The sequence below is a fragment of the Leuresthes tenuis genome, unplaced genomic scaffold (assembly GCF_036924035.1).
Source record: "Leuresthes tenuis unplaced genomic scaffold, fLeuTen1.0.hap1 SCAF_15, whole genome shotgun sequence".
Taxonomy (NCBI): Eukaryota; Metazoa; Chordata; class Actinopteri; order Atheriniformes; family Atherinopsidae; genus Leuresthes; species Leuresthes tenuis.
The window spans coordinates 17,699,714-17,726,712 of record NW_027325369.1 but is presented as its reverse complement, the minus strand read 5'-3'; the positions used below and the strand labels follow the sequence as shown (position 1 = coordinate 17,726,712).

General features: G+C 44.1%; 2 protein-coding genes across 2 annotated transcripts; both read left to right on the top strand.

Annotated features, from left to right (window-relative positions):
• The first annotated feature begins 1,523 nt into the window (after positions 1–1,523).
• LOC140270602 (uncharacterized) lies at positions 1,524–5,548 on the top strand. The gene is made up of 4 exons (XM_072365800.1): positions 1,524–1,967; positions 2,711–3,259; positions 3,339–3,499; positions 4,137–5,548. Exons 1-4 carry the CDS (start codon positions 1,803–1,805, stop codon positions 4,567–4,569), a joined length of 1,308 nt encoding a protein of 435 aa, XP_072221901.1. The 5' UTR covers positions 1,524–1,802; the 3' UTR covers positions 4,570–5,548.
• Positions 5,549–5,628: 80 nt separating this feature from the next.
• On the top strand, positions 5,629–26,350 carry LOC140269908 (guanine nucleotide-binding protein G(q) subunit alpha-like). The gene is made up of 7 exons (XM_072364929.1): positions 5,629–6,776; positions 17,743–17,927; positions 19,539–19,693; positions 22,058–22,186; positions 24,041–24,170; positions 24,297–24,450; positions 24,685–26,350. Exons 1-7 carry the CDS (start codon positions 6,641–6,643, stop codon positions 24,873–24,875), a joined length of 1,080 nt encoding a protein of 359 aa, XP_072221030.1. The 5' UTR covers positions 5,629–6,640; the 3' UTR covers positions 24,876–26,350.
• Positions 26,351–26,999: the final 649 nt, after the last annotated feature.

Here is a 26,999-nt window from a genome sequence, read left to right as displayed (position 1 = left end):
GAACTCTCCGTTATGTCATCAGAGGTGCATTTTCATATTTATGATATCATTTTGTCCACAATTGCCACTCTCGAGTAGGACAGTGGCACTAAGAGCCTGATGGGCAGGTGATTGATTAGTGCTTCAAGTAGTTTCAATTCATTATTTTCTCAGTCAGTTTCTTTTTCCCCTCTCGCAATTACCTACTTGTCTTCTTCATTCCCACTCACCAATGGTTACAGTTGGGAGTTAAAAGGACATCGTTAGGGTTAGAATTAATGGACACGGTTAGATTAAAATAGTAAAAAATACATGATTAGGGTTTGATACTCAGTGTTTGTGGTTTCCATTATGTGACCTGAAACTACCTGGTACAACCCAGTCATTATCATTCTGTCACTGGATTATTTGCGGCCATGATCATTGTTTTTCTACTGTTAAGTAGATATGACTATATATAATATGACTATAATAAAATGAGTTTTTAAATCTTATTTACTGTAGATGAGGAAACACTGGTGACAGAAAAGAGCTGTAAAATTGTGAGAACTTTAGAATTTGAGATTTTTTCACAAATCAAGAACGTTTCTAAGTGTGATTAAAAGTGGAAATAAGATCAAAAATACATGCCAGATACTAAAGCAAAGAAATAAAGATGAATGAATTATACATTTGACTAAATTAAACTAAGTAAAATTCACTTAGAAACCACACTAATTGTTTGTTCTTTATGTTGATGTTGGGTAAAGGACCAGGGAATTTGACAGACATTACCTCTACAGCAAATACACTTGCGGACATTGACATCTTTGGCAGTTTTTCTCATTCCATCAATGAAAAAAAAGGTTTGTGATGCTGAGGTCATTTTCAGGGTGATGCATCTTGTCTCAGAGCAAAGAGCATTGAAACCTTTTTTTTTCATGGACATATAACAGATGAGAAAATTTAGGATGGAAATTGGAAAAACATTGTATGGCAAGACCCCATCCTACAAGGATGATCTGTCAACTGCTATACAAGAAAGTTGGAACTTGACTGATGAAAACACTTGTTTTTCACTAGTTTAGTTCTCAAAGAATTCAAGCTGTCACAAAAGCCAGAAGAGGGACGACAAAATACTAACTGCGCTTTTTCTGGTTCATGATTCCACAACATCTTCCTCACGATTTAATGAGGTCCTTCAAGAAGCCTGGAAAGCTATTCCTAAAGACTGCTTTTAGAAATCACAAGAAAGGCCGTCTAAGTTGGTTCAGCAGTCGTGACATTGGCTTTCAAAATTGTTAGAATTTTACAAAACTTTGTTTTTGCCTTATATACTGTATTTCCATTTATGTGTGCATATGTTTTGATACATTGTTGCAACTGCTTACCGCTTTTCTGATCATATATATAAAAAAGTGAAGTAGCCAAGACTTGCTAAATGGATAAAAGGCCAACTGATGCCGTCTGTCTGTGCGATAAGCGGGCTCATTGACATCATGTAGAAATGACTAGTTTCAGCCGCTAGGTGGCGGCACCATTCAGAGGCAGACACGAACAAGCAAAAACCGGAAGTGAATTTAATGGCGAAATAAAACTGTATCTGCGTTAGAGCGGGTCCATATGAGAACCTTTACGATAACCAGCATAATGGAAAGGCAGTTGTATATTAGAGGTTTATTAAGTCAGTAGCATAGGCATTTGTTTATTCTTTACCAGGGGAGGACATAAATACGCCTAATTGCGGTTTAAATAGAAGAAGAACATGGGCAGCTTGGTCCAGTGCTCTAAGTACTTCTAACTTAATGTAACTGGCGTTTTGTCTCCCGTTTGAGTTTGCCAGGATGGAAGAAGAGGAGCAGCTTCGGTCTTTGTTATTTCTGATGACCTACGTGCTGCTGAAACGCAGGAGAGACATAAACAACGCAAATGTCCAGAGGCGCCATGAGATCCAGAGACGGATCCGACACCGACAGTACTTTTTCCAGAGACAGAGGAGGATGCTCATGGTCAGTGCCTCCATCTCTGTTGGATATCAACCCACAACAGCTGTGATCACAGGCGTTTGTAACGCACATGAACGCTGCCATTCGCATATATTTGTCAGTCTACATGTACACAGAATCACAACCCAACACAGACTAAAGAGTCCTAGTTTAGTCATGAATACAGAAGGTGGAGAAACAAAAAGTAGCTACGGAGTTTAAAGCATAAATGGAGCAGCAGACAGCATGAGCCCCATATTATCTTCTTTTTTTTTTTAATAAAAGCCAATATCAGATGTCTAGTTTGATCTGATCAATTCAAGGCAGAAAATTGAGAGAATCTAGCATTCAGGTGTGAAATATGCATCACTAATGATGGGTCACTACGGAAGACATGATAAAAGAAAGACGAAAGGAAGAGATTATTACAGAATGAGATTGTTTAAGAATGCATTTAGTCACTGCTGCTGTATCCTGAGGAGGGCCAAAGAGGGCAGATCCTGTCCCATCTGGCATTGGGTGAGAGCTATGGTACACAGTCTAATACAGAGCTAACACGGAGAGGTAAACCATTCAGGACTATGTTGAATTATCAGTGCATCAGACGTGTGTGTCTTCAGACTGTTGGAAGAAGCATGAGAGCCTGGGAAATAAACCTACACAAGTTGAAGGTGAACATGCGACATCCCCACAGAAAGGCTCCAGCCTTTTCCAAAGAGGAACCTCTGAGCAAACTCGTGACTTTCATTTCATCTTTCTCTCCTCAGATGATGATCGCGGGAGGAATCCACTCCAACGTGCGCATCCGCACACGTCCCTGGACCACCACTCCCAGCACCGATTGGTGGGAGAGAGTAGTGATGACAGAATTCCAGCCCTCTGATTGGCTGGACAAGTTCCGTATGAGTCGGGAGACGTTCTTCTACCTCTGTGACAAGCTGAGACCCCGTCTGGCTCGCCAGGACACCAGCTTCCGCTTGGCGCTGCCTGTGGAGAAACGTGTAGCCGTGGCTCTCTGGCGCCTAGCATCCAACATTGAGTACCGCACCATCAGCACCCTGTTTGGTGTGGGGAAGTCCACCGTGTGCAGGTGTGTCAGAGACATGTGTCACGCCATCGTGGCGCTCCTCAGCTCCGTCTACCTGCGGCCCCCAGGTGAACAAGAGCTGGAAGATTCGGCTCAGCTCTTCCAGTCTTACTGGGGCTTCCCTCACTGTGTTGCTGCCATAGCGACGCTACACACCGCTATTATCACCCCATCAAGCAACGCGTCTGACTACGCCAACCCTGCTGGCTGGCTCTCCGTGCTGTCTCAGGTAGAGAATGCATCCTGCTGCATGTTCACAGTCATTTCAGGTTTAGACCACTTGCCTTGTTCTGTCTGCACTGCTTCAGGTGGCTGTCAGTGGCCGGGGGCACTTCTGGGACGTATGTGCCAGTTTCCCAGGTGGGACGGACCCAGCTGACATCTTGCAGAACTCATCGCTGTGGGCCACGGCTGCAGAGGGTGGGCTGTCACCTGCACCACCCCCTGTCTTCATGGGAAAACCACTGAGGTAGACTTAAGTTTTTACACATGTAAAATAAAACAGGACATTTGAAGATATGATCTCTTGCGCTGCTAAATGTTGGTACCACCCTTCCATATTCGCTGTCACTTGGTTGACAAAACAGTTGCATAATTAGGGATTAATTTGTTATTAAAATCAGCCACGAGGATCATCGTGAGCCGTGTTTGAATATTTATGCGGCGCAAATCTTTCTCCGCTCTTTTGATTTGACCTTACAAGAGCCGCCTTCAAAACCCACAAGGAGAAGTCTTCTCCAATAAAAAAAGATGCTAAATTATGGCGGAGACTAAAAATGGCCACCAAGAGATGCAAAACGGCCATAAAAAGGTTATAAAGTGATACAAAGTGACTCATCTTAGACACAAACCAACCAGATTCAAATTGAACACAAAATTAACAAGACAAGGCACTAATTAAAGATGAAATCAGGCAGTAAACAACCATAAAGAGATGCAAAATGACCTCAAAATGACAGAGTGCAAAACATCTGAGACACAAAACAAAGTTTTTGTGTGCGAGTCCTCAGCAGTAGAGGCGGAGGCTTCTTTACTTCCCTGTGTCCTGGGGCCTGTTGTTTTGTGGCCCATCTGTCAGTGACTGAAACCCCATTTCTTGTCTGCAGGTATGTGTTGCTGGGGGAGCCTTGCTACCCGCTTCAGAGCTGGCTGATGAAAGCCTATCCTGAGGAGAGGAGCCGGAGGGCGAGTCACGGCGCGCCGACAGAGTCGCAGCGGCTGTTTAACCGGCAGCTCAGCAGGGCGCTGCGCGTGTCTGAGGAGGCGCTGCTGAGGCTGAGGGCGCGCTGGCAGTGCCTGAGCAAAAGGAATGACTGCGGCCTGGACGTGGTGCCCACGATGATCCTGGCTTGCTGCATTCTGCACAACGTGTGCGAATCCCACGGGGATGCCTTCAAAGTCCAGTGGCAGGATGAGGTGGCCGAGGCAGAGAGCCCGCAACCCCGCCACAAGGCGCTCATCTCGACCAGCATGGACCAGAGTCACGCCGAGGAGGTCAGAGGCCTCCTCTGTGACTATTTTGCACAGCAAAGTAATTGACTTGGATCATACACAGTAAGATCAAATCATGCGTAAATGCTGTTACACTCCTAGTGCGACACTACCCTAGGAATGACGGTACATGCCGACCCATCGTCAACATAAAGTTTTCTATTAGCATGTTAAACAGAACGCATTCTACAGATCAACTCTTGGAGTTGGAACAGATGTATGTTACTAACTGTGCAGCTTCTTCAAACACCACTGCAGTGTTCTTTATATTTATCTATGTTTTCAGAGGGTGACACTACTTGACCATTTTTCTCAGAGAAATGTCAGTCATAATTTGTTTGAAACTGCCATATATTGAAATGACATTTTAACCATGCTCACCCGTTTTGTAGTTGTGTACTGCATTGCTGTTTAAAGATTCCCGTTTTATTCCCAATGAAATGTGTTGGGTGTCTATGAGTTTCTCTCATGATTATGGGTTGTTGCTGTTGTTTATTTTAGTAACGTGTGACTATAACATTGGGTGATGAAAGACGTGAATCATTTCCCTTCTTTCGATTTAAACCGAGCAATGAGATGGCAGACGGACATGGAGATAGATGAGGAAGCTCTATGATCTGCATCAACAGTGAAGGAATAATCAATCCTGATCCTGGCAGATGCTGCATCAGTTTTTACATTGTTCGGAACGTGTTTGCATGTTTAAACTGAATGCATTAAAAAAAAGAGACTTTAATGCTTTTGTTAGCGCAGACGCTAATCCCACAGTTTTTATTTTAATGCCATGCGTCCTTATTTCCCACTTGAGTTTAACAGAGCAGCCAACGAAGCAGTAGCAGTTACTCTCCGTGGCCACAAGATGTCGCTGCTACCCCAGCACACCTGGAAGACGTGTCCAGTGCGGTTATTGGTCAAATGGATTCGTATGTTCTCCGTCTTCTTGTGAATTAACGTGTTGTGCATCCATTTTTCATCTTGTGTCATAACTGTAGAGATGTGACCCCACCTACGCCTCATATGATAATAAAGTTTTTTTTTTTTTTTTAAGCTCTTTTGCCATTTATATTCATTGATTTAAAAAAAAAAAAAATGTCCCCATCTCATCGACCCAACTTGAGCGCTCGGAGACAGATCCCACCCCGAGACCCGCCTCGTTCATTCAATTGGTCTGCCCCAAATCTGCTTCATGCAGTCAGCCGTCTGTCAGTCAACACCACGCTATCCTCCTCCTCCTCCTCGCTTGGCATCATCCTGGTGTGCCCACCTTGTTCCAGCGACGAGCGACTCGACATCCTTCTGTTTGAAGTGAACACATTTGCTGCAAAAGCCGCCGGTTCGGCTCGCGTTTTCTCCGTTATTTCTGGCTGTTGCTGTAGCTTTGTATTTCACCGTGAAGATGAGTCAGGATGTGATGGGGTGCTGTCCTGTTGTTGCTAGCTAGGCGGACAAATTCCTTCAACCAGCCTGCTGTTTCAATCACTGCGGGCTGACACTACATTAGCCGAGGCGCTGTTTAGTGAGCTAGCGGGCTAGCAGTGCAGCTTTCCGAGCGGTTACGTCTAATTTAGCGAACACTCGCAGGTGTAGTTGGACAAACGTCGGGGAGACTGCACAGACATCAGCTGTTACGGGTTTGGACATCGCGACACTGCAGGTTTGATCCACCGTTGGCGGATTGGGAGGATTGAATAAGACGGCAGTGACATACGAAAAGATAGAATCGGACCTCCAAGTGACACAAGGGGTTAATGATATAAACAGATAGTAAGTGGCTAATCTGTGTTACAATTTTACCTCTAGCTTTATTCTGAGAGGTGCAGGCAGATCAACCCCTGGAGGCCCCTCACGTCTCCTGGCTCCCTCTCCTGTCTGAATCCCCCGTGATTTGCGGTGAGCACCCGGGTGAAGTCGCAGTTTTTCTCGGCTGGGGGGACAACTTGACAGCGAGGCCCCTGGCTAGTCTCCCCTCCCCCAGTCCCGTCCATCCATCCGTCCAGCCCGACTGGCCACTTCCTCGCTTGAGAGATCCAAGCGAGGACCGGGGATTCGGGAGAAGCTGAAACCGTGAGCAAGTGCTTGTCAGGTCCCGTTTGAACCGGGCTGCCAAAAACCAGAGGGGATGACTCTGGAGTCCATGATGGCTTGCTGCCTGAGCGAGGAGGCGAAGGAGTCGAAACGAATCAATGCAGAAATTGACAAACAACTCCGCCGAGACAAGCGAGACTCCAGGAGGGAGCTGAAATTACTACTACTCGGTATGTAGCACAGAAATTCTCGTGTATCTTTATAACTGTCATTTTTTTTTGTGTGTGTGTGTGTCGGTAAATGCACCACCAACATTATTAGGCCTTCTTGGCAATGCTAGCAAACATGCTACAAAGGCTGCTCGCTGAAAGTCTGGGTTCAATATAAACGTTTTGGTAGTTATTTTTTTTGACTAAGTGCATGGCGTGTCGTCTTGCTTGTCGAGTTAACATTAGTAAGCTGGCTTTTCCAGGTGCGTATCTAAAACAGCCATGGACGTATTCAGAGACAACGGGCCCCTGGGCACAGGTTGGCAAAAGGCCCCCCCTTACTTGTCACACCAAAAAACCGAGACTATGCAACTTCAAAGCATGCGGATACGGTTTGTGGTCGTTTGGGTCTCCATCTGTGTATTTAAGCTGCTATAACCTACAATTGAAACATTTAGACTGCGCTGAAGGAGCACACAAGAGGGAACATCGCAGGATGTGGAATTTGAATGAAGGCAAATGAGGTTTTGGTGAAATAACGGAGCATGCTACTTGTTTCCTGCTTGTTGTGAAAGGCAAACTCTGAACAATTCCCAATTCTATGAGACATTTGTCTGATTCAACACAACTTTATCCGATGTGAGGGTTGATTTTTAGAAACTGGGCTTTTGGCACTGTTGACTGACAAGTCACAGCTGAATTAGTTTAGAATGGTGGCGAAAAAGGGAATTTGGTTTCTCTGAGAAAAGGACAGTCCCCTGTGTGCAAATATTGTACCTCCATAAAGTAGGTGTCAACAGTGTCTTGTAATTTTTTGAAACACCACGATGCAGCACGGCTCATTGGTTCCATAAATGAATCGGCTCTGAGAAATCCTAAATATTAAATTCAAAATGGTAAATTGACGATTTCTCAATGCCATCACGCATGAAATTAGGAGACGAGCATTCAACTACTAAATTTAACCCTCCCTAAGTTGCTTCAGAAGAACAACCGCCTGACTTTGTCTTTGGTGCATTGTTTGCGCCAAACAAGATTTTTGAGCTGCAGTTAGTGTCACTTTTGAATGATTTAATCTTTTGTAATGTATCTAACCGAGTCGTAACTGCATTTTCTTTGATTCTTTAATTTTAATAATCGAATAATGAGCCAAGATATCGAGGTGTTAGTCTGTCCAGTGTAATGCAGCCCTGCCATCTTGCAGAGGTTTTGCAATATTGTCTTTTGTTTCAAAGACACATGTTCGTTTTCTTTTTGGTCACGTGTCATCTTTTTTTTTTTTTTTTTTGCTTTTGTGTCACATTTCCTGCCTTATGTTGACTTTTTTTGTGTTTTTACTTGCAACGTTTGCATTCCCTTTTTGGCTATTTGCACTCAGTTTGGCTTGTTTGGTCATTTCTGCCTTTTTCTAGCCATTCTTTGAGTTGGCTCTTATGGCAGCCACATGAGACTAGGAGGTGCACACGAGTGCACGCCGCAGCAAGCCTCCAACTCTTTGACGCTCTGCTTAAATCTTAAATTTTCTTCGACAGCAGAGTTGCGTATCAGCAGTGATTAACGTCCCTGTTGCATTCGCTGCCGCTTTGGTGCAGTCAGAAGCTGCAGGGAGAGGCTGCCGGAGCACTGGAGGGAGAAGAAGTTGCCTTATGCTCTGGCTCCGTCTCATTCTGCTAATCGATACATTCGGGTGATACCATTGTAAATGACTTTGCATGTTCAAATTGTTTCCCCATGTGCGTCCCACCGAGGCTGAAGAGTTAAGTTTGGTTTCTTCCTCTGATGGCAGTGCTAACATGAACTTTGCCAATGTGGCCAAAACTGTAGCTGACTTATGATGTCACCTTTGGTTCCATCTTTTATTGATTCACATTTGTAATGTGTATTCTTTGTGCATCTTCAAAGGTTTGCATCTCGACTGTAATGGGTTGAGATGAAGTACATGTGCTGTTTCACCCCTGTCGGTCCCTGGAAGATAGAAAAAGGAGAAGCATTGGGTTGCATAATGTTTGTACGCCTTGAGAAGCCTTCTGGTGCCTCACGAAGTCCTCGAGTGGCACCCGACTCGTCCAACCCTGCTCATTTTGTATTGTTTTGTAAGTACCCAGAGTCGACCCTTCCAGAGGACAAGGATACTGAGGGACTTGCCCCCTCATCCTGGAGTCTAGCTGAGTAGGTTAGCTATTTTTACAGCCTGTGTGTGGGCAGGTGGGAGCTGCTGTTGAATAAGTTGCTCTAACCTGCATTGATTCATGGTTCTTGTGGACTCACAAAATTGAACAGAAGGCCAGGAGTTTTTTGTGTTCCATGCAGGAAAAAACCGTTTTGTATCCATGCGTCGTCTAACGTGGCAACTCTGTACTGCTCGTGCATGATGGTGGCATGCCGGCCACTCGAAAGCTTGTCGTGGGAGAGGGAAAATGGAAAAAAAAAAAAAAGAAAAAGGGGGAGAATTTTTTTTTATTTAAAAAAAAAAAAAAAAAAAAAAAAAAAAAAAAGCAGGTGTCCATTTTTAGGACAATTAGATTATCTAGGTTGCATCCTTAGTTTCAAAACGTTTGCTCCCATTTCTCTCCCACCAAAAGCAGCCCTGGTTATTTGACATGTGTGTCTCCTTTTATTTCCCTGCTGAATACCTCAGCTCCGTAAAGTAGGCCACACTAGAGCCACACCGTTGATGGGACATATTCTGTTTAATATCGCACATTTAAATCGCTGCTGCTCTCCCTTTTACCTGGCCAAGAGAAGCAGGTGCTTGTTTTAGTGCCGCTGTTGAAAGCTCATGTGCTCCAGTCGTATTTCTTAGGCCGGATCGTACGTGAAGGGGCTGAAAGTACAGATTTCAACGCCTTTAGGAGTCAGGCAACATTTAAACACTCTCCATTCTGCCTTTTGCTTTATTCTTGGACACTGTTTGCCTCTCCGTCGCCAACATAACCCTGATTTTATAGCTGACATTAAAAACCATTTATCAAAGTGTCAGTGTGAAAGACGGAAAGCAAACAAGCACTGCAATTAGTCATCCTGTGCGAGGACCATCCTGTGCGAGTTAAGTCTGTTAGTGGATGCCTGGATAAGGACGTGTAGGGCAGAATTAGTCCAGGTTTTAATAGGCTTCGTTAAACACATCTGCTGCTCAGACTTTCAGATGTCACTGACTCCTATTATCCGCTGGCATTATTCTCAGGGCCGCAGCCCGCAGTAAGCCGCCTGCTTCTCCACGCCTCGCTGGAGGAAGAAGATCCTCTCTGTTTCTGAACGTTTAACCAAACGTGCAACAGTAGCAGCGGTTTTATAGAGCTTGATATTTGTGCGCGCACACAGTTGGCTGCGGCCAACCTGTAAAATGTTGCTCTGGTTGTTAAAACGGTGTCGTTTTCTTTCTTTTTTTTCTTTTTTTTTTGCGTTTTTTCTCGAGAGATGCTGACAGGATTGAAAAGACGAGCTCTTTGGTCCGACCAGCTTTCGGGTCAGAGTTTTGTTCTTTTTTTAAAATTTCGAGCATGTCATCTGGGTGCAGTTTTCAAACAAGGAAGATCTCACATCCGTTTTGTGCATTTTTTTCTCTCCATTTAATTAATTAATTAATTATTTTTTTTTAAACTTCTGCCACTAACCCCCTCCAGTGAGAATTAGAAGAGAACTTGTGCCAGTGTGCTTTTCAATTTGGACTAACGATGAAATTTAGGTTCGTTCACCAATAACTATCTATCCATAACTCCCATTAATTTTCCAACCTATGTTGGGCCTGCTCAACTATGGCGAAAACACACAAGGCTTCATTGACTTTATTTGCCATAGAAGACGGAGCAGGGGCATCGCTGTGAGGTGAAATGCAACGTTTTCATGAACATTTTCAGGCCTGTTTGGAGTCTTACTTGAGTTAACGCTGAGTTTGTTACGAGGGGTAATGGATAAAGAGGAAATGGCGACTAAATGGCACCGATATCAACCAGAAACCAGACATACCCGACTGTAATGAATACTTAAAACAAAATTCCCACAGTTTGAAAGATTTTTTTGGGGATTTATGTGAACGGTGCCATGCGTGCGCGAAAAGAGTTTTTACCGTCGTTGCATGCTCATTTAAGCAATTTGGAGAACCTACAGGAAATGTGCGCTTTTAGTGCCTAATGTGCTACTGCTGACTGAGATTTATGGAGAATAGGTACAATTAAAATGGTGAAATTAGTTGACTGAAATTGAATTTGTTCAGAACGATTCATTCCCATCATTGATAGTTTTACGTAATTCAACGAGAATGACCTCAGTATTGGGTTCCCCTTGAAGGAGCAACAGCAGCCTTATGACACTGCAGATGGAAATGCTTTCAGTTTTTGGCGTCGAGTTGGAAGTTCAGGAATTGTAATGAAGGGCAATTTGGCACGTTTTAGAATCTAATTCATCAATTTAAAAAAAGAGAGAGTGGAGAAAAAAGACTGCTTTAATAGAATACTGGCAAATGTTCTGACAAAAAAAAACAATTTAAAGAACCGAATTGATTTTTATGCCAGGCTCAAAAAGTTTCCATACCAAGAACACAGGAAGTGTGAATTTTAACCACTTTTTCAGAAGCTAACAGCTCTGCCAGCAGTGCCCACAGTCTGGCTGTCTGTCACCGAGTGCCATATCAGGCTGTACCGATAGCTTCCTGCTCCACAGACCAGTGATTTGCCTCTACTTGGTCAAAACACAGTGGGCCCAGAACTGTGGCCTTTGCTGCGTTGGGTAAATGAACTGCTGGAGCTGTCAGTGCAGTGAGATGGTCGGGTAAATGGTTTTGGGTTTCCCTAAAGTAGAGCGCTCGGTGTGTATCGGCCGGCATTAACCTCTGATGAAAATACGGCTTTCACATGTAACATCAAGATTGAACTGAATCGCTTTAACTCGTATATTTACCATCTTTGATGATGCCGGGAAGCCATGTTTGGCCATCAAAGACTTTGTGAAGCATGTTGCCGACAAATTGTCTCCGATTATGATTTTTACAAGCAGGCGTTTGCCAAGTCCTCTATGATTCTGCTGCTGATGCTGCTCGTGTCAGTAGTGCTTCTAGTTACCAGGTTCAGACGTCCTTTACAGGAACAGCTTGCTTGAACCAGGAAGAGGATCAGAGGTTTAGGCTCAGATGTTTAGTGCTGACCTCGCTTCTGTTGCCAAGCCATCGTATTTTGTTCTTATATGGCAGTAGGGATGTGTTGGCTCCTACTCCTCAGCGGTTGAGCGTGTCTTCCGTGCTTGTGTGCGAGTATTCTGCCTTTTATTGCCAGCAAATGTTGAGCCACACAGATGGAGCGGCATTGGCTGAAATCTTCTCAGAATGTCCGATCCAACGCTTTGGAACGTAAACACGGTCGTAAGACATGTTCTTCATATGTGTTCTTTTAAAAAAAGAAGAAAAAAGGCAACCATGTGAAGGGTGATAATTGTTTTCCAAAATATATTCAAACATTTATTTGACAAAGATCCTGTAAATTTGAATAAGACATCTTGGGACTCTTGAAGAGCTACATAACCCAGTTACTACTATGTAATTCGACGGCAGTTGAATGTTAATTTAATGATGTAACCGTACGGCTTTATTTTTCCGCTGAAGCTGTAATATTCCAAATAAGCAATGATGGATAATTCTGTGGATAGTGATGATAAAAAGGCATGAGGGGATGGAGGGAAGGAATGTCAATAAAACAAAGGTCCTTGGCTGGTGAGCAGTGTAACAAAGTTTGTGTTCCTTGTGATTTAGGAGAAACAAAAATTTAATTTGTTTATTTGATGTTCTTTGTGCCTCTGAGAGAAATGAGTGCAATTTTCTTTTGACCGTGTGGTGGGGAACATTTTGAGATTCCTGGTAGAAAAGGCAGATTCCGTCCGTCCGAGTCTTCAGAGAAACAAATTAAAAAATGTTTCCAAAAAAAAAAAAATGCAGGAAGGTGCAAGTTGTTGTTTGCAATAGATGCTCAGGCACCTTCTTCTCAGCCAGACATGCTCATATTCCCTTTTTTCTCTGCCTGTGACACGGTGTCTTTCACACAGTTGGCTCAGTAGTGCGCAGATAAACACACACGCTCTTAAAAGGGGTCACTGCTGGTTCTCGGGAGATTCGAGGGCGAATGAGGCTGGATGGTGACTGTCCCATATACTGCTGGTACCCCGGTCCCCTGCAAGGACGGGGACGTAGCCCGCATCTCTGTTCCCTGCATGCCCTGTCGGTGGTGACAGGGTGGCGTGCGTATTTGCTTTCACGTATTCCCGCACTTTTCTGTAAATCCTCAACTTTTGTCACTTAATTTTTCCGCCTCTCGTTGGACCACCAAGCTGTTTTGTTGAAGTGGAACTCCAGCGTGAGGTTCCATAAAGTGAGTGCGACGGCCTAAGATATAATCTCGCCATCAAGGATTTGGCCGCTTCTAGCTGAGCACAGTGTGTGTGTGTGTGTGTGTGTGTGTGTGTGTGTGTGCGCGCGCTCACACACCTGTGCGTGCGCTAACTGATGCTGCGTGTGACTCTTTAACAGAACACTCAGCACTCAACAGATGAAAAGACATGAGGGGATGGAGGGAAGGAAAGGCCGTCCTTAGGTGGTCCAGTCGGGACGTGTTTGTACTGTGTGCGGCGCACGTTACAGCATGCATCTTCGATTTACAGCTCTGACACCCACGCGCGTGGAGCGCTCAGCAGATGCAGAGACATCGGCACAAAGCAGCAGATCCCGACTGCTGCTTGCCGTGTGTGCGCCTATTGTGTGTCTCGCAATTGTTCTCTTACTTTGTCTTCCGGCTCGTGTGTTTCAAGCCATGTACAGTCTGCGTGGCCGAGGTCGTTGCAGGGGAAAAAAAAAAAAAAAACAAACAAACAAAAAAAACTGGGCTGTGACTGTGGAGGTAACATCCGTGCCTTGAGGTTGACCACAGGATCTGAGTGTGTCCACAGTTGGTTAGGCAGGTGGTGTGTGTCTTGTGTTGCTTCAGGCTGTCTTGGCTCGGTCTCCTTTCTTTGTGTGCCTGAAAGAGGCCGGTTTCCAAGCTGAATTTAGTGAAAGATTAAGACTTTGTTAGCTATGTGTCTGTCTGATTCATGCAGCATCTTTCTGCCTGCTTGAGTCCAGTTTCGAGGGTTTCATAATACTTGAAACTCTGCTATTTATGCAAATGTCTTTTTCCCCCTGCTGAGATTGAATTGTCATGTGCTGCCTGAAAGGACAGTTCATAAACCCAGATAAGCCACCACCATTCATACCAGCGGACCATTATATTTGTGTGTATTTGCATGCGGGTTTGCAATGATGCTGATAATCTGATGTGCGCCGAAAGCAGGGATGAGCATTGCAGTGCGATGCCTGGTTTAGCAGAGATGGTGTTGTGGCCACCCATGTCTGCATTTGAAGCGAGATGAGAGAATTATAGGATATGAGCAGGCGGCGTCAACAAATTTGCTCTGCGCGCACACGCCTGACGGTGTGGCAATCTGGCCGCGGCCAAAACTGCTTCGCTAAGACAGCTGTGCATCAGTTCTATCAGGTAATGTGTCACAAGCTGACATCAGTCGCATTATGTAAAGGCTTATGAAAGCTGGTCTCGCGGTGCAGGGGAAGTGTTTATCGCCTTTACGTGATAGGTAGCGCTCCTGTTTTGACTTCCCCAGTTCTTCTAATCAAAGTATTCGGGGGGGGTAAGTTTTTGATCGAAAGCTCATTGTCGTCAGGTTCCCCCTCGATAAAATAGACCAGCGTTGCTATGTGAGCTGTGTATTGTACCTCGCGGTGTTGCATTGGGACATCATCTCAGCTCTCTTTTCTTGTTCTCCCTAACACTCCTAGCTAAGAACAGAAAACGTTATCAAGCCGAAGTAGTGTGTGAGCTATTAAAAGGTGACCTCCTTTTTCTAGGTCATTACCAAAAAAGAATGGATGGATTCTACTTATGAATATCCAAAATTCTTGACAGAGAGGGATGAGAATGGAGAGGCATATTGATTGCCTCGGGGAAGTTAGGAGGGGTTGTGATGAAATGGACCAGGGGGAGTGTGTGAGTGTGTGTGGGAAGGGAGTGGGGTGGGGGTGGGGGGGTAGGCTTGTGGGAGAGAGTTGGTAAGGGCAAAGAAATGGTTGTGGCTGGCGCTGGTGCAATCTGGGGAGGAAAACGGGAAGACAGAGGCACGTAGTGTGTTGTCTGGTCAAAGGGGGACATGATGGTTACGAGAGCACAGCGGAGGGAGATCTTGTGACGGGGTCACGAGAAATAAATCAGACATTAAGCTGAGGAGTGATCTTCTTGCTCCTCTGCTGAAGCAGGCTGCCGTCATTACCAGCGCAGCCCCTCACAAAGAATACTCTCTCTGTGTTTTACTCGTCTTTTTTTCTTTTTTTTTTGTTCACTAAACAATCTGTTTTCATTGGGCCGACCACTCCCTTGTGTGCACCAGTGTGTAGCCCTCAATGCAATGATCCAGCCATACGATTCTGCTTCTTTTTTCTCTTTTTTTTTTTTCCCTTTTATGCAGCGAGACTTGAAGACCAAACTTTGTGTTCGAGATGAAGAATATCCCCCTCTCATACGAACAATGGAGCAGCTATGATTCCCAACCTGCCACTGACCTCAGAACATCCCCCACCCTCTTGGAAAAAAAATGAAAATAAATAAGTAAATAGAATAGAAAAAATTTAAACCTCAGTGGAGCTCAGGCCCTTCCTCTCTGTAGTACACCAAAAGATGAAGAGCACAGAGCAAGCCTGAGGGGCTCTCGGTTATATTTACCGTCTGCCGCGAAAGAGAGAGGAGAGAGAAGGGGCGGATGGGAGGGGTTTAAAAAAAGAAGGGGAAAAAAAAAAACACACACAGGAACGAAAAAGCAAGGGAGACAGAGGAGGGGTTGCCATGGTAACGGAAATATGGCTGCTCTTCAAAAACCTTGAATGTAGGTGGTTGTGAGATGAGTGTGTGTGTGTGTGTGTGTGTGTGTGTGTGTGTGTGTGTGTGTGTGTGTGTGCATTCTTTTTTCTTTTTTTTTCTTCATTTTTCCCACCTCATCTCTCCCTTTCAGTTTTGCAGATATTATAGATGCGCTGCATCCCTTTTCATGTCGCTGAGAGCCAAAATGCCATCAGCCTTATTTTATTTTATTTTCCTGGCCTGAGGGTGGTGTATCCAGGCAGCGTGTAGAATATAGAGGGCTGGTGTGAGATGCGAGTTAGGCCCAGCCGACGACCCCTCACCCACCCAAACAAGAAGGATTTAGCTATCATTGGGGATCTTCAGCAGCTTGAAACCGGCGTTACTTTCGTCAATTGTTTTTTTTTTACACTGAAATCGAGGAAGCTGATGAAATGTTTTCAAGAACATGCCTTAAAATAAACCTTTTCTTAAACTCCTTACCACGTGTGTAAAGCTGGAAAGCAAAGCTGGAGATGCTTCAGTGATCTTACTTCCAGATATGGCCCACGGAGGGCAGGGAACTGAAGGAAGGCGGCCCTCTGACAGTGACCCCTGCTGTCACCTTTCGGCAGATTTAGTTCACTGTCAGATCCCCCAATATATAGGGCAAGTTGTCTTAATTGTCTTAATTCAGTTACACCCCCCCCCCCACGCGACTGTCTTCTTCTTCCTAGAAGTAGTTTTGATTCATTCGCTTCCCAAACTGTGACACTCCTTGCTGATGCCGGACAAAGGAGCTTTGACATGTTCGTCGTCATAACCAGTTTAGTTAATCAAGTTGGAATTTCAGTAGAGGGATTTCGTAACGTATAAATCTGACTCAGATCGAGCATCAGGCATTAAAGTTTTGAGTTACGCATTCATAGCCGGTTGGGCTTAGAAGCATTGCTTATTGATAAAGCGAGATAAGGAAAGAATGATTACACGTCAAACGCAGAAAGTTTCTGCAGTTTTCAGCCATATGTGGCTTTTATGGAACTTTATGGATCTTAGTGAAGATTATGTTCTTCCTACAGATGAGTCTCATTTTAAACTCTAACTGATGGCAGAGGAGAGCAGCGATCCCTAACAATATATCTATTGCTGAGTCGAGGATGGTTCACGTCATGTGCACGGCGACAGAAACCAACATTACACCACTTTATGCTAGCACGTCGTCTCAGTGGAAGTTTTCCACTGTGACCGAAAAAAAGAGATATTTTCTACGCGCTTTTTTTCGTATTAGTGCTTAAACAAGAAAGCCGAGAATCCTTTCTCACCTAAGAAAGGCTTAAACGTCCCAAATCTATAAGTCAGGATGTTCAAACACAAATATAGCGTGTCAATGAGACAATTAGCCTCGGAGTCCATAACTGAGGAACAGAGGAATGAATCTTACCTGGCCTCAAAATGTGATTACATTATGATTCGTGTTAACTATGCAAAGTATTTTCATCCACACATGCCTATTTTTTTCTATAGATAATCAGTCATTTGAATCTTTATTAGTTTTTCACTTGAGGGCCTTCAAAATCAGATTCAAACTTTCTCGAATATAGATGCGTACATATAGAATGTGAGTGCTACTGCCTGAGTGAACCACCTCAGTGCAGAACATTCGTACAGGTGAGTCCACGAATCACTCGACGAGCAGTGGTAGAGTGCAGGGTATGCGTGGGTACGTGGAGTGTACCCATTTTATATTTTCAGTCATCATAGAGTATACCCACTTCCACAGCCCCTCTGATCTGCATTGCATTCAGTATTGTTCTGCCTTCTTCTGCCTCTCATTAGATGGGTTAGTTAGACGGAGGCACTAGTTTCACACTGGTCCTTATTTCCTCATGTCAAGTAACAAGGTGTGTGACAATGTGCAAATACATCTGGCCCTTTTTCTTGTTGGCTCAAGTGAATATGGCAGAGTAACAGCCTTTGAAGAGCTTTATTTTATTAGAAACGAGGCTGGAAGAAAAGAAGATATCGCTCCATGAAGACACCATCCCTTTAACGATGCTAACCTTAAAAGCCGCTACCCTCAACCTAACTTTGCTTCCACCTCTTGTGTTTTGTGGTCTGTTCAGGTACGGGGGAAAGCGGAAAGAGCACCTTCATCAAGCAGATGAGGATCATTCATGGAGCTGGCTACTCTGACGAAGATAAAAGAGGCTTCATTCGGCTCGTTTACCAGAACATCTTCACCTCCATGCAGGCTATGATCCGCGCCACCGAAACCCTCAAGATCCCGTACAAGTTTGAACAGAACCGGGTAAGGCCTGACCCACAGAAGTAAGAGCAGCTGTAGCTTTTTCGCCTGGCAGATGGATTTTGGGAAAAGCTGAATCCCAAATCAAAAATAGGCCGAATTATGTAGCAAATCCATCAAGACAAATATTTGGCTACTTGAAGCCGCGCTCTGTGAATGCCACAATAATAAGGAAATGACGTTAGTCTCTGCTTTTATGTAACGGTAACTGGGGTGGATTACGGTGTAATCAAAGCATTGATTAAGACATTTTGTGTCTTAACTTTGTGTAGATAAGCAGTTGGCCTCAAAATAACACTTTAATGCTTAATTAAGCGTAGCGTGAAAGGTTAAAAGGAAAAAGATTAGCCAAAAGTAAAAGTCACCAGCTGGATTTAACTAAACAAACAGATAAGAGCCCCCCTGTTGGAAAAGTACTGCGGTGGGTGATCTATTTCAACTGGCAACAATAACTGATACATTGAGTAGGTTCTCGTTCCTTTAACAACCATGTTGGATGTCAAATCCCGTGGTTATGGAAAAGACATCACTCCGTTTCAGAGGGATGGAACGGCTGGTCTGCATCAAGCAACGAAAAGGAAAAGAAACTTAAGAGATCGCTGAAACTTTAACAAAAAAAACCAAAAACAAACTGGGTTACGTGTCTAAAACCTGGAAGGATGGTGCTGAACCACCATCTTCCAGGAAGAAATGTAGTTGGAAGGAAACACTGAATGAGCTCGATCGAAGATCACTTAAAGGTTTGGCAAAATCAAACGATAGACCTAACGGTTGTGTTTGATAGCATTTCCAAACAGCTGCGTAGTCTTAGCAAACCAAAAAATAAAAATAAAAAAGCCTTCAATTTTATCGGTATCGTGTGGTCTGAGTTCAGATTTACCCTGTTCCAGAATGTTGTTTGCAGCAGGATAAAAAGAGTGGTGTTTAAGGCCTAGTGCCTACTGTGCACCCCTGTGGAGGCAGCATTGACAATCTGGGGTTACTTTGGTTGATCTGATCAACGCTCAGCAGTGTTATGTGCCCCAAAAAATGAGGTCAGCTGACTGCCTGAATATACTGAAAGACGAGGTTTTTCCATGAATAGATTTTTTTTTTTGATGACAATGCCTGGATTCATCAGGCTCAGATTGTGAAAGAGTGGTTCAGGGTACATGAAATGTCCCATGTTGATACACGGGGTTTCACCAGACTTTAACCTCAGTGAAAATCTTTGGGATGTGCTGGAGAAGACGTAACGTGGGGGTCCAACTCTCCCGTCGTCAACACAAGATCTCTGGATGGAAACGAACATGGCAACAATGCGTAGTTTTTAAGTTTTCCTTGTTCTCTATTTATCAAGATGCACTGCAGGTAGGTAGACTATCGGTTCTTAGTTTGGGAGAGCTTCTGGCGAACAGAAAGTCGTGAATGTAGGTTGTCTAGCAAAAACATTTTGGAGGAAATGCAGTAGGTGGGTGGTTAGAATTGGCCATGTGTGCAGACAGACAGTGAGGAAAGCTAAATATGCATCAGAAGTCTTCAGCTCGGAAGTAACTCGAATCTGGTCTATTGTCTTATTCGTTGCCCATTCTTTTCCCTGCTTCTTATCTTTTTCTTTCGTGCATCTCGTTCTAGGCTAACGCCATGATAGTGAAGGAGGTGGATATTGAGAAGATCAATGGCTTTGACCATCCCTACATTGCAGCTATTAAAACCCTGTGGGCTGACCCGGGGATCCAGGAGGCCTACGACCGCCGCAGGGAGTACCAGCTCTCTGACTCCACTAAATAGTACGTCTGTCCATCTTTCTGCGTTTCTGTGAGCTCAGTTGGTATGATGCCTGTCTAGGATTTAAGGATGGTATTTACGTGTCTATGTATGTGTGTATATTCTTGATATTTTGTCTCTGTAGTGCTGTAGTTTGTCAGTTTTGTTAAGCTCAGAGTGTTAAATGACTAATAAGTGTCAGTTTCCAAACCTGTATTCAGTCTCTGAGTCATTTGCTCATGTTATGCGCATTGTTTGACTATGTTGAAATAAATGTATGCATGTGTTTGGTAATGAAAAATTCTTGTGGGAGTTTAAGGGATGCTTTTTTTTTTGTGCTTTAGTAAGATATTGTATGCATGAAGGGGTTTTCAAAGGGTCAGTTCACCAAAATCAGAAAAAAAAGGACAGTTATTTTATTCTATTTGCTTTCATAGCTTCTATCTGCTTAGCAACAGTACAATACAGCCTGGGGTAAGTTGGGAAAAAAAGGAAAGACATTTCTAATGATTCTGTGTGAGCTGACTCTTAGATTTCATGTGTTTCGGTGTCTTGTCGACGTGTGTTTGAGTGGTTTGTTGTCAGGTCGTGTGTGTGTGTTCAGTGCGATATCTTTTTATAATTCACTTATAGGTATGTACGCAGGGCGGGGCATTACGTTAGCCATTAGCTCGTGTATAGTAACTGCTGTTAAATTTCACAGTGTGACAACGTTGTTTGAAAAATCCACTCCACCCAGGCGCAGGAGCAGAACTAGTATTCACATTTAATTGTCATTTAGTCACTCTTGCATAGTGAAATGTGTCATTGAGGTTTTTACTGAAGGGGAAGAGTGGCCTGATGACGAGTTCATGGTGAACCGAACGGCCAATGTGGAGCAGAGCAGTGACTTTGAAGCCGTGATCCTGCCTGTCATTTCACCGTGGGCATGAACAACGTGCTGTTGTGTGTGAATGCGCTCCATCATGCAGCAGAGATTAAATGTTGTTCATTATCATACACTTTAAGACGGCATATCCCCTTCTGTATAATATCCATATTTTAAGCGCCGCACTCCTATTCGTAAGTTAATATTACATGTTTAATATGTAACCGTGTGTGACCCCAGGCTACCCAGCTATAGGCAGTTAGCTCACTGTATAGTGCCCCCTGGTGGTGGTGTTCCTGTACTGCGGTTAAATTCTGCTTCAAGTCTGCATGCATGCAGGTGTGTTCGCAGTGTGCTGTTAAATGTGTGTAGTTCCTCCGTGTGTGTGCGAGGAGAAAGAAATGTGAATAATTCATTGAATTTATCTTCATTTCGGTGTCACCCATATTGTTCATGTATATCTCCAGTTACCTTAGAGATATAGACCGTGTGACAGCAGAGGGATATGTTCCCACCCTGCAGGATGTGCTGAGGGTCCGTGTTCCCACCACGGGTGTAATAGAGTACCCATTTGAGCTGGAGAACGTCATCAGGTACCACCAAGGCACCTGGACTGCAGCATCACCATGGCAAGAGGACATAAACCACAGATGACCATCAGAATAGACACGCCAGCTCAGACAGAGGGGAGATTTATTGTAGTCTGATTGAAACGAAAGAGGGAAACGTTTCTATTTTATCTTTGCCATTACAGTAATAATTCTAAATTTGACCCCAAACTATTAGTCTGAATGAGTTCTTCTGAGGAGGTAAATGGGATTTATATAATCTGATGAGATATCTGTGGTTTGTGTTTGGAATCGTGCTGAGTTTCTGACCCCAGGATAAAGCCTCGGGCCAGACATGCTGCTCTGAAGCGTGTGGGGAGCAGCCGCAAACTACCAGATAAAGAAGGATTAGGCAGTGATGTCAAAGATTCTCCAGGAAATCGTTCTAAAAAATAAAATAAAAAAAACGTGCGAAGCAGCTGCTCTTAAAATATCGAAAAATTGAACGTTTAATTGAAAATCTACCCTCACGTGCCTCTCTGAAATGGAAGCAGTGGTTCTGTTTCCTGCTGTCCTTGATGTCAACTTGTCCAATCCTTCTTTTGTATTTATACAAGTGCTGCTGAGGTCACCGCTGCCGCCACTGATTTCACCGCACTGTGCGCACCATAACCCACCAGCGACTTGACTTAATACAAAGCTGCAATAACAAGTTGATGGCAAGTCTGAAAAGTTTTATGGGTTCATGGAAAGAGTGCTGGTGGAGCAGAGGCACAAACTAACTCCCTTTTGTTTCTGTGATGTGGCTTTTTTCTCAGAATCTTCCTTTACAGGACTGATCCACACTTTCCTGGAATGGCAGGGGGTTGCGGTAATTGCCTGTCACGCTTTATATAACTGTTCTCCTGTCTTTTTTTTTTTCCTTCCCTCCTCTTTTCTCTTCCTTTTTTCCCTGATGGGCCTGCCTATAGTTATCTTTCGGATCTGGATCGTATTTCAGATTCCAACTATCTTCCCACTCAGCAGGATGTACTCAGGGTGCGCATCCCCACTACAGGAATCATAGAGTACCCCTTCGACTTGCAAAGCATCATTTTCAGGTAGAAAGAGCCCACTGTGGCTGCGTCCTTAAATGTTCTGTCTTGACATAATCAACTCATTCAGTGTCTTTATTTTTTCTCTTGTTTGTCCATCTCGTGAACCCCATAAACTGTGTTTTCATCTCTCCCATTTTTTTTTCTCTTGTTTGTCTGTATCCAACTCCCTACAATTCTAAATCATAAAAACGAGTCCTTTCTATTTTATGGTCCTACACTTACCTGCTGCCTCCAACAGCACCCGCACCACACAGAACACAAGCCCAAATAAAGACAAAGTCCTACATTCTGGTGCCCGGTCTCTGTAAATAGGTCACCTCCTCTTTTCCTCCTCTTCTCCTCCTTTCCTCCCCGGCTGTCACAAGAAACGAGGTCGTCCTCTCCGCTGTGGAGGAATGTTATTTTAGGCAGCAGGTCCTGGAGGGCCTATATTGGCCCTGGGTCTCTGTGGACCACAGTGGACTGGGCCACCACCAGGGGGCACCAATGCGCCGTGTCTTACAGCGGCTTTTTGTTCAGCTTTCTCATCATTTGTTGCACCTGGTCTGTCTATCAGCACCTGTGCATCCAGAGGAGCCCAAAAAAATTGCAAAGCAAGGCACTTAATTGTTTTGATCAGGTCTATGTGCGCTGCTTTGACTGGAAAGAGCTCTTGTCTTGTCTAACCGAGTCAGGCCTCACAAATGAAGGCTTAATGAAACTGGGACCTGAAGTCCCTGATGAGTGAGGGGTGACATTGTCAAGGAGAAGCTTGCAAAACCTGAAGTCCTTTAAGAACTTGCACTTGCTGTCTGTGTGTATGTCAGGATTTCTCTTTCTAAATGACTGACAGAATTACTCCTGCATGCTGCTCAACTCAACTATTTCTACAAATTTTTGGCTTCTTGGTAACTTTCACCTTGTACTACTCCCCTGTCTGCCCTCCGTCTTTACCTCATGTCCCTCTTTCGAGCTCCTCTTCTCTTTTGTCCTTCATTTCATGTCTCCTGTTGCCCCATCTGTCTTTTCAAAGTATGTTTCAGAACTTGAACAGTTGGTCCTTATCATGCACGCCGGGGAAAGGTGACAAACCCGTGTAGTAGAGAGATGAATGCGCCACGACCTTCCACTTTACCTCATACACACAAGTACAGGCTGAACAGAGTCAGATTTGATGTGGACTGCTTGGATGTTAGATCATAAGAGAATGCCTTTCAGTTTGAAAATCCCCACACAGCATTTAGATTGAAGATCTCTGTAAGAGACCATGGAACATTAATCAGCCACAGACCTCTGAACTTTGATGTGTATTGAACCTATTGAGAATAACAAGGAGACATTTTTCCTCTTATACACCTAATTTAATGAGACCGGACACGTCCTGCAGCTTTTACCCGTCTAGTTTTCGAACACAAACTTCCTTTTTGTGTCCAAAAAAAAGGAATATTTAGTATCTGCGAATGACAAATTTAGGTTGGTTTGATTGTTGAAAATGACGTGATTTCCCAAAGTGATCCTAGATCTGTTTGAAACGTGGGACACGTCACATAGGCGAATGAGGTGAATTTGATATAAGCCATCTTAAGGTGTTGAGTCCATCAGGTGCATTTTCTTTTCCCTTTTAAACAAGTTTAATGTTTATGTCATAGAATAAACACTCTTCACAATTATGTGACGCTTCTAAATGTATCTTGATGGATTCAAAACCTTTGTGAGAGCAGCAAGAGGAAGTTTTTAAAGACCTTACAGTTCTGTTCAACTATCATCGTCTTTAGATGGATGCTTTAATGTGAACCAAGCTGCCCGGTGGTCCAATCTAACGTTTTTTTTTTGCTTTTTCACTTGCTATCCTCCTCTTCACCTTCATGCTGCCATCAGGATGGTGGATGTAGGGGGTCAGAGGTCAGAGAGGAGGAAGTGGATTCACTGCTTTGAGAACGTCACCTCCATTATGTTTCTGGTGGCGCTCAGCGAGTACGACCAGGTCCTGGTGGAGTCGGACAACGAGGTGAGCGTGGAGAATTGAACGCACCTTGTGTTTGTTGAACTATATCATCTGTACCTTGACCGCTTATTGAACAGAAGGGAATTTTCTTGTACACATTGAAGTGTAAGTTCTATTTCCCAACTTCAGAACCGCATGGAGGAGAGTAAGGCTCTGTTCAGGACTATCATCACCTACCCCTGGTTTCAAAACTCCTCAGTCATCCTGTTCCTCAACAAGAAGGACCTGCTGGAGGAGAAGATCTCCTACTCTCACTTGGTGGATTACTTTCCCGAATTTGATGGTGAGATGATGATCTTTATGTTGCACTAGATTGGCTGTGTGTTGTACCGCTGCATGATTCTGTCTTAGATGCTAAACGCACCAGTTGGGATGAACCAAAGGAGCAGAGCTTCTTGTATGAAGGTGGAAATTCTGGTGTTTAATATTGACCCAGGTGTTAACGATTCCTTTTGAAGGTAGTCTGGGGAACATATTTTTCATGTTAACTGTGACGTCTGTGTCTGTGCGTTCCAAGGTCCCCAGCGAGATGCTCAGGCGGCGCGGGAGTTCATCCTGAAAATGTTTGTGGACTTGAATCCAGACAGCGACAAGATCATCTACTCTCACTTCACTTGTGCCACGGACACTGAGAACATCCGCTTTGTGTTTGCAGCTGTCAAAGACACCATCTTACAGCTCAACCTCAAGGAGTACAACCTGGTGTGAGGGCTCGCGTACGATGTACATCTCCCCCCCCCCCCCGTTGCACAAACGCACACCTCTTTGGGAATGTGCTGTCAACTCCACACGCATTACACAGCACACTACTCTGACACACACTCGCGCGCACACAGCCACACACAAACAGAACTCTTTTTTTTCTTCTTCTTCTTCTTCTTCTTTTTTTTTTTTTTTTCTCCCCCCTAGTGCAGTGAAATCACAGATCCTCCCGCCTGCAATCGTGCCCCTCCTCTTTCACCAAAGCCTCTTCCTCCTCCTTCTCTCGGCAGCTTGCTGTGTCAGAGTCTTCGGCCCTCCCAAAGCTGCTCTGCGTGTCAGATTTTGGCCCCCGGCTCCTGGCTCCGGCACATTTCTTCTGGCACACAAACCTTTTACACGTGCTAAACAGTGACTTGAAGAGATGTGGGTTTTTTTTTTTTGGCTTTTGCGTACGTGTCTATATGGGGAGCAGCATTGATCGGCGAGGAGCTGTGAAAAATCTAATTCCAAGCCCTTTTATGAGTCGTCGACCCCCCCCCAAGCTGCGTGAGATCGGATCCTCCGTCGTCTCCTCCCCTGCCGGTGTAGAAAGGAAGTGAGAACTTAATCTGCTGACATCATCCGAGGACCAGCGGTGCTGAAGAAGAGGTGCGTCAGAGCGACTCGGGCAGGATGCCAGGTCGCACTCCCCAGACGCAGGGAGCGGAGCCGAGGATTCCGTCTCCACCTATGAATGTACCCCGTGTGTGAGCATCGCAATCGCAAAAAAAAAACAACAACAACAACAACATAGAAATGTTTATAATGAAGGAAATGCATATGTAAACACTAATGACAAAAAGCACGAGGAGGCGGGACATGGCTAATCGAAATTTGCTGTTGCTCGGATTTTTTTTAAGGTGTTTTTAATGATAGAAATTTGTCTGATTCTACTCGACAAACAATAACTACACGAAGAGGTGATTTAAGAAAGGGTAAATAAGAAAAAGAAAAAAAAGCGTACATAAAAGATTTAGCAAAGCAAAAACTCTAAAAAAAAAAGAAGCAACTAAAGATTTACTTGACATAAGTATCCTTTTAAGGTCTCAGTTTAAGTTAATCACATGCTTCCCTCCTTCAGATGTTTTCTGTATGGGTTTACAGGGACTCTCTTCCACAGCAACGGTCACAACGTCTGGCTCCGCTGACGCACGCCAGCGCCCTCAGTACCAAACACTAGCAGCAGGTAAAAAGGACCTGCTTTAGGCCGCTCGTGCTCTTGATTGGCGGAAAGCAGATATGGAGAGGACTGGGATGGCATCGGTGTATCTCAGCCACACGAAGCGCTTCTGCAGCTCGGGCTGCGTGCAGCTTTTTTCCACAGCTGTAATTTCAACATGCCCCCCCCCCCTTCACAACCTGCGGTGGCATCACTCAGCTGTCCAATCAGACGCATTCCTGATCAGGATGTGCTTCTCTTTGCTGTCTTTTTTTTTTTTTTTTTTTTTTTGACAGTATAGTCACTTTGTTTATACATAAATATATATATAAATATATATATAAAATGATTGCTTGCTGTAGAGTGATGGGCAGAATGGGATGGGGTGGGTATGGGGTATGAACCGTTCACAGAAAACACTCTGAATTCTGCAAATGTTTGTGTATATTTGTAAATACATATACACAAAACACTTCTGTACAAAAACGCTCCGTGGTACACCCTGTTTTTGGCAAAAACAAACCAACAACAAAAAAAAAAAGTATCAACTTTGATCAGCATACAGTTCTTTTCCTATGAATTTAATGGTAGTATTGATACTGTGATTATGGATTTTTGTTCACTTGATTAATAGGATTAACACAGAGCCGAGCGGTGCAGAGGAAGCGAAAAAGGGGGCGACAGTCCGAGATAAGCGGTTCCTCTCAACCGGCCTCAGGACGCCACACTACTGCAACAGCTCTGTCTGCAGAGTACAACTTAACTAGGGCTGGTTTAAAAACAAGGAAAACAAAACGACAACAAAAAAACACAAAAACCTTTGCAGTATGGTGACGAGATGATTTTAAGAGTTATAAAAGAGGTTTTTTTTTTTTTTTTTTTTTTTTTTATTTATATAATTTATGGACCAGATTTTTGAAGGTGTTGATAAT

Coding starts and splice junctions, on each gene's coding strand:
- LOC140269908 (XM_072364929.1), top strand. CDS start 6,641: ATGACTCTGGAGTCCATGATGGCTTGCTGCCTGAGCGAGGAGGCGAAG. Junction 6,777..17,742: donor GCTGAAATTACTACTACTCG/GTATGTAGCACA, acceptor TGGTCTGTTCAG/GTACGGGGGAAAGCGGAAAG. Junction 19,694..22,057: donor CTCTCTGACTCCACTAAATA/GTACGTCTGTCC, acceptor GCCTGCCTATAG/TTATCTTTCGGATCTGGATC.
- LOC140270602 (XM_072365800.1), top strand. CDS start 1,803: ATGGAAGAAGAGGAGCAGCTTCGGTCTTTGTTATTTCTGATGACCTAC. Junction 1,968..2,710: donor GACAGAGGAGGATGCTCATG/GTCAGTGCCTCC, acceptor TTCTCTCCTCAG/ATGATGATCGCGGGAGGAAT. Junction 3,260..3,338: donor GGCTCTCCGTGCTGTCTCAG/GTAGAGAATGCA, acceptor GCACTGCTTCAG/GTGGCTGTCAGTGGCCGGGG.